This window comes from Vigna unguiculata, chromosome 5 (assembly GCF_037176805.1).
Source record: "Vigna unguiculata cultivar grain cowpea cultivar isolate G323 ecotype 2 chromosome 5, ASM3717680v1, whole genome shotgun sequence".
NCBI classification, from domain to species: Eukaryota; Viridiplantae; Streptophyta; class Magnoliopsida; order Fabales; family Fabaceae; genus Vigna; species Vigna unguiculata.
Genome location: NC_140796.1, coordinates 44,460,110 through 44,471,960, shown reverse-complemented (window position 1 = coordinate 44,471,960; position 11,851 = coordinate 44,460,110). Strand labels below are relative to the sequence as shown.

At 38.0% G+C, this 11,851-nt stretch overlaps 1 protein-coding gene across 1 annotated transcript; it reads left to right on the top strand.

Moving 5' to 3' along the window:
- Window positions 1-1,379: 1,379 nt before the first annotated feature.
- Window positions 1,380-2,855, top strand: LOC114184683 (uncharacterized). Its single transcript, XM_028071997.1, has one exon. The coding sequence runs from the start codon at window positions 1,380-1,382 to the stop codon at window positions 2,853-2,855; it is 1,476 nt and encodes a 491-aa protein (XP_027927798.1).
- Window positions 2,856-11,851: the final 8,996 nt, after the last annotated feature.

The window sequence follows — 11,851 nt, the reverse complement described above, 5'->3', positions numbered from 1 at the left end:
ATCAACTCGGCATCTTTGATTAAAGGTACCGCCCTCGGGCGGGCGTTGTAGGGTGGTGATACCTTTCCTATGCGTAATCGACTCCCGGATCCAAAATCTTGTTTTTCGCAGACTTGTCTTATCTTTATGGTTTTCCATAGTTTTCCGGAATAACTATGGTGGCGACTCCCAAATCTCTTTTTTTTAAAACCCGTTTTCTTTTTTTGGTTCGTCGTCCCGTCGCGATTACGGTTGCGACAGATGGCGACTCCACTGGGGACGCTAGAGAGTCAAGCCATTTAATTAGAAATGCAAACTTGATGTGATTTTCCTAAAGTTTTCTTTCTCCTTTCTGTTATTTTTGTATTCTTGTCTTCATATGTGGTTGTATATATTTTCTTCTTAGATTAATTGTGTGTGAATTATTGTGCCTATTTTGATATATATTTTGAAATTGCAATATCTTCCTGGGAAATTTTCTGGTTATTCTGTAGGTGGGGGTTTAGGTATGCATTATTCTCCCTTCACACACACATTGTGCACATCATGAGTGGGGCCCTATACCCGGGTCTGTGTAACTTAGAATTAGAGGGGATTGTGTAACAGTGCCACAGTGGATGAACTTCCCAAGTGGTCATTGTGAGAACCCCAACTAGAGTTTGCTTGCTCCTTGGTACTCTCACTTCTTGTTGATTACCAACTGCCGTGAGAAATGCCATGGAGTGGGCCATGGCTCTAATGACCTTGACCATCAGGTACTAGGGAACCATCCCGGTGAGCACATGTACTTTACCTTAGATCTATTAGGTGCTAAACCTCTGTTAAGGCACGAAGGGAGATTGCTTGCTTTAACCCTCACCTTTTGTGTGCATAATTGTCATGTGAATAAGTGTCTATTTAGGCGCAATCATGCATATAATTTTTATATCATACATCACATCTCATGAAAATAAGCGCCTCTTGAGGCGTAAACATGCATTTCATTATGTCACTCTGCATATCATGCATAGTGTTTTCAAATAAGTGTATCACATTTCATCTTCATATCATGCGAATAAATGCCTCTTAAGGCACATGCGTTACATCTCATGTAGGTTTTTGTTTTTAATTAGTTGCATATCATGCATGGTGCTCTTTAATCACATCGGCATACAAAGTGAATAAGTGCCTCTTAGGGCACAAACTTGCATTGCATTCACTTATCTTTGTTCATAGTAGCATGTACATAGTCTTTTAATCCATAACATGCATCGTCACTTCATCTAGCATAATGCATTCATATGTTGATACCAGTTGCATAGGCATGGTTAGGCCTTGCATTACATGCATTTATTTTTTGCATTCATTAGTTCATGCTAATAAAATGAAAGTCGCGGCACCTTGAAGGACTTGCTAAGATCATGGAGAATATGAGAGAGACTCAAGAAGTGGTGAAAGCTGATGTCGAGCAATTGAAAGAACAAATCAGTCAGATCCTGGAGGCCTTAAGAGCATTACTAAACAGTGAGGAAACTTCAGCTCCACCACATCAGCCAAGAGATCAGATGATCCAAACATTCCCACCTTATGGCCTCCCTTCAAGTTACATTCCACCTATCAAAGAGGATATGAGACAAGCATATACCCAAAAGACAGTTGATCACATATCTGTAACTCATATCAAAGATGAAAATGAACTAGGGGCAACCGCTCTTACAGAGCTTCTGGGAAATGTTCAACCAAATGTTGTGCAGGTGGCATCAACGAAGGAACCTGAGATGAAGCCTCCACACTATGCTGCCATATCAGTGGATGTCGAAGCAACCAATAACAAGTTAGAAATGCTGGAGAAAAGGATAAGAGTCATGGAAGGTGGAGGAAGCTCTGAGTTTGAAAATATTATAGGATTGTCCTTAGCCCCGAATGTAGTGATACCTCCAAAGTTTAAATCACCTGAGTTTGAAAAATATAGAGGGACCACTTGTCCTAAGAGCCACATCATGATGTATGGCAAAAAGATGGCTGCGCATGCACACAATGAAAAGCTGTTGATCCATGTCTTCCAAGATAGTTTGGTTGGCATGGCGCTAAATTGGTATGTTCGTCTTGAGCCTTCACGCATCCAGTCTTGGAAGGATCTGGTAGATGCTTTCATGAAGCAGTACGAATATAACATGAATGTGGCTCCTGACAGATTGCAATTGCAGAACATGGTGAAGAAGGAGTCTGAATCATTCAGAGAATATGCCCAAAGGTGGAGAGAGATTGCTGCTCAAGTAGAGCCTCCTTTGAATGACAAGGAGATGGTTAACATATTCCTAAATACCCTACGATCACCATTTTATGAACACATGATAAGTAGTGTCTGCTCGAACTTGGCTGATATAGTGATAATTGGAGAGAGGGTTGAGGGCGGTATAAGAAGTGGAAAAATTGCACTCGACCTGAATGTGGTAGCAAATTTGAATGAGCATATTCCCAGATGTGGGAAGAATAAAGAACAAATAGCTAATCCGCATCTCATTGTCTGTCCTCAAAGGTTGCAATGTAATGAATATAATCAGGCCATTAGGAAAGGAGATTACAAGCAGGAGAAGAAGGTGATGAATTTCACTCCTATCCCCATGACTTACACAGAGATTTTACCATATCTCCTTTGTAAAAACCTTATAAAGGTTTGTCCTACCAGGCCTGTACGACCTCCATACCCGAAGAACTATGATGTAAATGCCAGATGTGATTATCACGGAGGAGTGTCAGGACATTCAACGGAAACATGTGGAGCTCTAAAGCGCAAGGTGCAATCCTTGATGGATTCAGGACGGTTGACATTTGGAGGAGGACAACCCGATGTAGAAGAAAATCCTCCATTGGGGCACGAAAATTCCCCTACATGAAGACCTTCATGCGTTGTAGACATTGGCAATTTCATGTTTTTCATATTGTGATAGTGGTGTGGTTTCTCTTCTGTTTTGTTATGACAATTATGTCTAGCTGAACTGCTCTCCTTCATGGATTTCAAGCATAATATATATCTTATCTTTCATCAAGAACAAGTCCAAAAAGGTGTCGCGAAAAATAAAATAAAAGAAAGCAAGATGGTCACATTTTAGTCATTTGTTTTCTTGCAAATCATCAAACTCGTGCTTTAAATAAAAAAAAACAAATGAAACAAAAAAAAAAAGAGAGTAAAGAATGAAAAACAATGTCATTTTGTCATGTGGTTTAATTTTTCAATCAGGATTAATAAGTTGACTTTTTTCTTTTAAGACGTTCGCGCATGCATTGTATGAAAGCTTCACCATCCGGTCTCCTAAAATAAAAGGATTTGTCCTAACATCATTTTCCCAGCCCAGAGTAATAAACCCAAACCTTTATACTGGGGCAGATTTGCCAAGGTTATTCTTGCTTGTACTACTAGATTGAAAACCCGAGAGGGCAGTCTTGGCAAAAAAAAAAAAAAAAAAAAAAAAAAAAGAGAGGGCAAAAGGAAAGAAAAAATATGATTCGTGTTAAGATCATCGAGTTTTGTCGCATAATTAATCTATTGAAAACAATGCAATTTGAATTTGAAATGATGTGTGGCCATCTTTCTCTATCCAAAAAAGTAAAATTATCTCTTGCTACCCCATTGAGCCAAAAATAAATCTTTTTCAAAATTTCTCCCCAACAAGGGTTATCATTAGAAGTCAACTCAAATGCACCTAGAAAGCACTCAGTAATTAAATAAAGGAGTCATCAAGGAAGAATAAGCCAAAAGGCAAGAAAAATCATAAAGTTATGACAAATGAAAAATGAAAACACGATCTAAAAAAAAAAAATGTTCAAAAAGTTGACAAATAGGTAATCCAATACCTATATGATAACTCTAGTTTCAAAAAGTGATAACTGATGAACATTCATTTGGGCCTTTGTATCCTTTCTTTCAAAACCTCTTAGCCCACAACCACGTTACAAGCCTATTAGAAGTCCACACAGATTGAAGAATGATTGCTTTGATTTTCTTAAAGATTAATTCTCTGATAAGGCGACATGGCTAACAATGCAGTCGTCAAAAATGGATGAATGAAACAAAAATGAAAAAGTGCAAAAAGAATGAAACAAAAGTAATGTCTCAGGAAGAGGAGAACTCCTTGTTATCCAGTCGAAAGCAAGCAAGAAAAACGAACCAATTGGGGGTAATCTTTTTCATCCAATCTGTTTTAGTCAATCCTTTCCATTTCCATTACCTTTTTGAAACAATACCCCTTGTTCATTCAAATTCTTCTCCAAACACTAAGACTAGGCAGTTATGTAGGTCCCACAAGAATTTCTCACCCCAATGCTCATAAATCACCATCTGGTGAAACAAAACTCATTGGTTGATCAAATTTTTTTTGTGTATACCAAAACTGGGGCAGCTTTGCGGGTTTTACATAAGCATCTCGCCATAACATTCATTGATCCATATCCTCATACCCCTTTTTCCTCTATACCACAACTGGGGCAATTTTTGGGTCTCTTGTGTTTTTCATCCTGAATTCACAGATTACATCCCCTTTAAAGGAGTGTGTGATGAAAGACGGGTCGACATTGTTGTCCCAATTTCCTCAAAACCCTTCCAAATATCCCCGTTTTTCACCTGTCTGTGAATTCAAGCAAGCATGCAGGATGTCGCAAGAGAGAAAGTCATGTGTATTATCATCTTGAACATTAAACCTTGAAGTTTGTGACATTCCTCAATTTCAAAAGCATAAAAAAAAACAATGAGTTTGATGATTACAAAGAGAACAATTGACTCTAGAAAAAAAAAAAAAAACTTCAAAAAAAATTGCAGAGCATAACAAGTTTTTCATCATGCATTCATGCATTTCAAGATCTTGATCTCTATAACAATGTTTTGACCCTGGTACTTTAAATGAGAAAACATGCTTTCTATCATGCATAACCATTTGCATGTCATATCATCATGCCGTGGTTTGACACCAAATTCAAAAAGCAAAAATCTTGACATCATAACACAAGTGAGCATTGTCATGCATCATACTTTTTCAAACCATTGTCTCTTCTGAAGGAACCAATTTACCAGAATCATCCTCTTGACACTTCTTGGATTAGCGGTCCTCTTCATTCATATGAATGACCCATATATACATATTCTAAGCCCAGCCTTGTCTGGCCCACCAAGCCCAGTTTCGTACTGGCCACCAAGCCCAATTCCGTATTGGCCCACCAAGCCCAATTCCGTATTGGCCCACCGAGCCCAGTTCCGTACTGGCCACCAAGCCCAGTTCCGTACTGGCCCACCAAGCCCAATTCTGTATTGGCCCAACAAGCCCAGTTTCGTATTGGCCCACCAAGCCCAATCCCGTACTGGCCCACCAAGCCCAGTTTCGTACTGGCCCACCAAGTCCAATTTTGTATTGGCCCATCAAGCCCAACTTTGCCTGGCCCACCAAGCCCAATTCTGTGTTGGCCTACCAAGCCCAATTCCGTATTGGCCAAACAAGCCCAATTTTGTACTGGCCCACTAAGCCCAATTTCGTATTGGCCCAGCAAGCCCAGTCCTGTACTGGCCCACCAAGCCCAGTTTCGTACTGGCCCGCCAAGCCCAATTCTGTTTTGGCCCACCAAGCCCAGTTTTGTATTGGCCCACCAAACCCAATTCTGTATTGGTTCGACAAGCCTAGTTCCGCACCGGCCCACAAAGCCCATCTCACTTGGCCCGCTAAGCCTATCTCATCTCACCCTCAAAGCCTAAGTTATCTGGCCCACAAAGCCCAGCTCGCCTAGTCTCCTAAGTCTAGTTTTTATGGCAAAAACAAATGATAAATCATAAATAATAAATAATATAAAAAAAAATGTAAAAAAAAAATGCAAAGAATTCCTCTCATCATGTTTCATCACTATCATACTCTCATCATATCACATCATCCATCATACATCACACTTCATAAGAATCAATGAAAGTCGATTGAAAAAGAAAATCGCTCAAAAGAGAACATTTGGCGAAAAATCAATCAGTACAATTATTTTGCACAAGCTTCACCAATGATAAGCATTCATGTGTTGTTTGCTGATACGTCAAAATCAAACCTCAGGTTCTCCTTTCAGACAACGACCCTCTCCTTAGGATTGGTCAAGTCCAAATCTTCCTTTCCTCACGACCCTCTCCTTAGGATTGGTCAACTATAGATCCTCAGATCCTCACGACCCTCTCCTTAGGAATGGTCAGGTCCTTGTGTTCTACTTTCGGACAATGACCCTCTCCTTGGGAACGGTCAAGTCCAGGTTATGACCCTTTCCTTGGGAATTGTCAAATCCAATTTGTCGTATCGAGACCCTCTCCATGAGGCTGGTCACTGATTCCTTTACATCAAGGCCCTCTGCAAAGCAATGGTCATTGATTTCTTGGTTGCATCGAGGCCCTCTGCGAGGCAATGGTCATCGATTTCTTTACATCAAGACCCTCTCCTTTGGAATGGTCATTGATTCTCTTTGTCGTGTCGAGACCCTCTCCATGAGAATGGTCATCGATTCCTATGCCTTCTCCTTAGGATTGGCTAAATCGTTGGACAGATCAAGACCCTCTACTTTGTAATGGTCACCGAATCCTGCCAGATATAGACCCTCTCCTTTGGAATGGTCAAATCAACACTGCATCGAGACCCTCTCCATGGGATTGGTCATCGATTTCTTTACATCGAGGCCCTCTGCGAGGCAATGGTCATCGATTTTTTTTAGAGACCCTCTCCCTAGGAATGGTCGAATCCACACGTAAAATCTTAAAAAAATAATTCAAAACATGAAAGCACATAACAAAAAATCTGAAAATGAGGCAAAATATATATATAAAAAAAAAAAAAAAAAAACTAAACTAAACTAAAAAAATAATATATAGAAAACGAAAGATAAAATTTAAAAAGTTTGTTTAGCGTCACGACCCTCTCTGATAGAATGGTTAGTGATTTCTTCCTTCCTTTCTGGATAAGATCTGGTTGAATCCATCTTCATCTTCCGGATCTTGACCCTCTTCTTAGAATTGGTCATCACTTTTCTTTAAATCAGTTTTATTCACCTTCTTCCTTGTCAAAACTCGAACGAAATTAGTGTTTCTATCTTTACTTATCTTTTACTATGATATTATGAAAAGTTAATTTTCATATTATCGGTAAAATCTAAGTAAAGAGGGGCAGCTGTCAACACCCAATTTCGTCCGGGTAAGAAATAAAAAATTTTTTTTCAAATAATTAGGAGAAGGGAAAAATAGGAAAAAGTGAGCATTGATTTGTATATAGATATTTTCCTACTTTTACTTTCATCCCTTTTTTTAATTTTTATTTAATCTTGTTTTATTTTATTTTATCTTATTTTATCCTTTTTATTTTATTTAATTTTATCTTTAAACTTTTAATTTAAATTTTAATATTTTCGTTTACTTTTATTATTTTATTTTGTTTTATTCTTTTGAAAAAATATAAAAAAGGGGGTGAAAATAATAAAAATGAGAAAAACTAAAATGAAAGTCAATGGTGCGCTTTCTCTGCACTTTTGAGACTTGGCATGAGAAAGGAAATGGTGGGGAGGTGTATCACTGCATGCCAGCGCCGGTGGAATGGCAGAAGCCAACCCGCATTTCACTTTTGGCCCTTTTCTAAAACCAACACAAAATATGAGCGAAAGAGGAAACTGGCATGGGAAGAAGAACGGTCAAACCATTCTGAAAAGAAGAGAGGATACAATATCACAAAGAGCAAGAGAGCAACGGGGAAGAGGATACACAGTTTCGCATTTCATAACAGATAACAAAAAAGAAGAGAGCACCCTTGCATCTGAAAGGAATCATCTGAAAGGAAGAACGAGAGCATCTGAAAGGAATCATCTGAAAGGAAGAACGAGAACAGGGGAGCCTCCATTGATCACACCCTACAAACACAGGGAGACTACAAGAGGTAAGCACCAATTGAACGTGAACCTTGGAATGAATATGATCTTGTGTTATGTTGGTTGCTTGAATGAATATGATCTTGTATTCTGCTGGATTTGTTATGTTTTATTGGTTTGAGATGTTGTCGTCCTCGTTTCGTTACTATTTGCTCATCGCTATTCATCCGACCTGCACGAAATAACTGAAAAGATAGATCTATCTCACCACTCATCAGCACATAGCCAGTCAGAACAAGCTCCTCAACCCATCATCTAACCCCCAATTCATCCTTCTCTTCTCGCAACCAATCAAACCAAAACGGCAACCCAAACTCTATCCCCCTCACCCATCATCAACACACCAAAAAGCTCGTGCTTCATTCATCCACCTGCAGGAGGTCCAAACCAGAACCCCAAACATACTTCACAAACGGTTTTGTAGAGCGCGTCTTCACCCGCTTACTCACTTGCCATCATCTTTGTCTCCCACCTGCGCAAAAACCAGAACCACACTCATTCTTCACCATCAATATACACCACCCATTACCTTCAATATACACCACCCATTACCTTTGTTACAACCCCATCTCTGCGACTCAACATCACACCAGACCGAAATCCGTAATAGCACCAAAGACCCCCGTCTTAATCTTCCCCGATCACAGACTTCCAATCGAAACAGAGAAGAGAGAAGATCGCCGGCGGCGCTGCCGCCGGCGAGTCGGGGCTTTAACGACAGCGGCTCTAGTTTCGCTCACCAACATTATCGCCGTGGGCCTCTGTTCGACCTCGCAGATTAGAGGAGAGGACGCACCCCCTGTTCGCATCAGCGGCGCCGACGTTTCCCTCGACGGTGGCGGCGAGGCGGTGCGACGCGAAGCGATCGCGACGGGCTGGCAGCGGATGAACGCGCGGAGCTTCGACCGGGAAGAAATCCTCGCGCAGAAGGGGAAATGGGCGCCGTAGGCGACGCGCGTCGGTCGCGGCGGTGGCGGCGTTCACGGTGGGTTGCAGGCGCTGCGTCGGCGTTGATCTCTTGGAGTTGCGTTCCGGTGCATGAGTGAAAGCAAGGTGGTTGAGCCGCCGAGAGGGAGGACGACCCTCCGGCGTCGATTAGCGTCGCCGGCAACCAGTCGCGGGGCGGCGTGGCGGAGCAGAGGTGAGGGCAGCGCGGTGAAGTAGGCAGCGGCACTCGCTGGCGTGGCCAGTGGCAGCGTGTTGGTGTCGAGAGAGATGGAGAGGAGGCTTTCTTTTGAGCAATTAGGGTTTAGGTGTCTCATATGCCACATCCCCTTTACTTCGTACACCCCCTTTTTCTTATGCCTGCACCTCCTTTTATTTGAGCTAGACTGTTTGACTATTTTTTCTGCGCACCCCTATATTTACCAACACCACACCCCTATTTTGTTTTGGACTCGTTTGTTCGCTGTTACTGTGTGCAACTCACATTCTACTTCGCACACTTCCAATTTTATTGACCCCACCACTCATTTGTATTTATCTCTTATTTTGGGCTCTTTTTATTTTACTTCATGCACCTCCCGCAAATTACTTTATGCACTTTCCACTAATTACCCATGTACCTCATATTTTGTTTTTCCTTTTTTTATCCCTTTTTTTAAATAAATTTCACCTTTTTAATTTCTTTTATTAAAAAAAAAAAAAACAAATATATTTGAAAATTATTAAAAATATCAAAAAAATAGGAAAAATCTAAAAAACCAAAAATAGTTTTCTTTCTCTTTATTGTGTCTGTCCGGTCGCTCGCACCGCGTGACACTCATTTTCAAATACCAAAAAAAAGTTTTCTTTCCCCTTTTTTAGTGTCTGTCCGACCGTTCGCGTCGTGTGACACAAATCTTCAACTAATCCAAAAATATCAAAAAAAATACAAAATTTTCAAAATATAAAAAACATCAACATTTTCAAACAAACAAGCTTTTAAAGAACTACGTAACCCTGATTTCTCATTTTCATGAGAATACGTAGGACCAAGGTCAATCCTTGTCGGGCCCAAAAAATTAAAAAAATATTTTTGTTTCTTTTTAGCATTCTACTCTCATTATTTTTGGGGAAAATTAACATTTTGAAAATCACATCAACTCGGCATCTTTGATTAAAGGTACCGCCCTCGGGCGGGCGTTGTAGGGTGGTGATACCTTTCCTATGCGTAATCGACTCCCGGATCCAAAATCTTGTTTTTCGCAGACTTGTCTTATCTTTATGGTTTTCCATAGTTTTCCGGAATAACTATGGTGGCGACTCCCAAATCTCTTTTTTTTAAAACCCGTTTTCTTTTTTTGGTTCGTCGTCCCGTCGCGATTACGGTTGCGACAATAATGATAACACAAAAATAAAAATTAAAGCAAAAACTTTAAATAATTAACTGTATACATATTAGAATGTTATAAAATAAAAAATTATAAATTAATATAAGGACATGTGTAAATCTAGAGATAAATGAAATGAATTAATAGGACTAGTATGTACATGGAGATAAAGTACTAAAATAATTAAATAAGAACAATGTGTAACTAAAGATAAACTATATAAAATCAATAAATATGACCAATGTATATTGAAGATAAATTAAATTAAATAAATAAATAAGACTAATGTATAACTGAAGATAAATTAAATTAAATAAATAAACACGAACAATGAATAATTGGAGGTAAATTAAATTAAATTAAATAATTAGATAGGACCAATGCATAATTAGATATAGTTTATAATTATAAATAAATAAAAAGGATAACAATCGATTGGAAGTAAATAAAATAATATATAATTCAAAATAAATAAAAGATAAATATAAAATACATAAGCATATCAAGATGAAAAGAGTTTAATCTCACTCCTTCCTTACCTTGTTAGTTAAGGGGATACTCTAGGGATTCTTCTAAAAGAGTAAGAAATCTTTTACTTCAACTCTCTCTCTCTCTCTCTCTCTCTCTCTCTCTCTATATATATATATATATATATATATATATATATATATATATATATCCTTCTTTTTTTCATTCATCCACTTACAAGCCATGTATGTGCCAACTTGTCCAAGTAATAAATGCATGCATTAAATATAAGGTTAACACTTATAATTATTCTTATCTTCTCGGCCTAGGATGGTTTGACACATCTCGACCAAACTCAATAATCAATAGGATAGGAATCTTCACCACATCAGTTACTAGTGAGCTGAATACGTTTCGGCCATGTTATGATAAGAATCGCGCAGTTAAGGTTTGTAATGATTAACATCTAAGGCGTTACAAAATTTATGATAAAATATTTAAAAATATTTAGGAAGAGAATCTGGACATTACTAAAAAAAATAAAAGAAATCAAGTATATAATAGTGATTATAAGGCATGTAAAAGGTTCTAAAAGGAGGAGAACAAGGTCTTCCAAAATTACTCAATTTCATAGAAAAACAATACTCTAATTTAATTATATTAATATATGTAAAATATTTAAAATTCTCTCATAAAAAAGATTTTTGTAACTCAAATGTAAAATCTGTACAACTAACAAAATCTAATAATAAATTATCCTAATCATCACTAGAATAAACTTTTGTTTTGTTAAGAAATAATAAATTTTGTTAGAATTTTATAATTTGAGTCTAGCTTAATGTCAAAAACTAACCTAAGTATATATATATATATATATATATATATATATATATATATATATATATATATATATATATATATATATATGAAATATGAAACCCATAATATATATTTTTTTACACCAAATCCAGTATACTTCCATTTATAATAAAACATTCAAACATGAATTATGTAATTTTGTTTGTTCCACCTATAAGAAGTAAAAGAGATTGAATTTTGAAATAGATGTGGTACAAAATGAAAAGATAACAAAAGTACCAAATTAATAAGACAACTCATTGAACACCGAAAAAAGAGCAAAATGTACCTTAAATAAGTTGAGAGACCTTATCCAATGTCATCTTTATGTT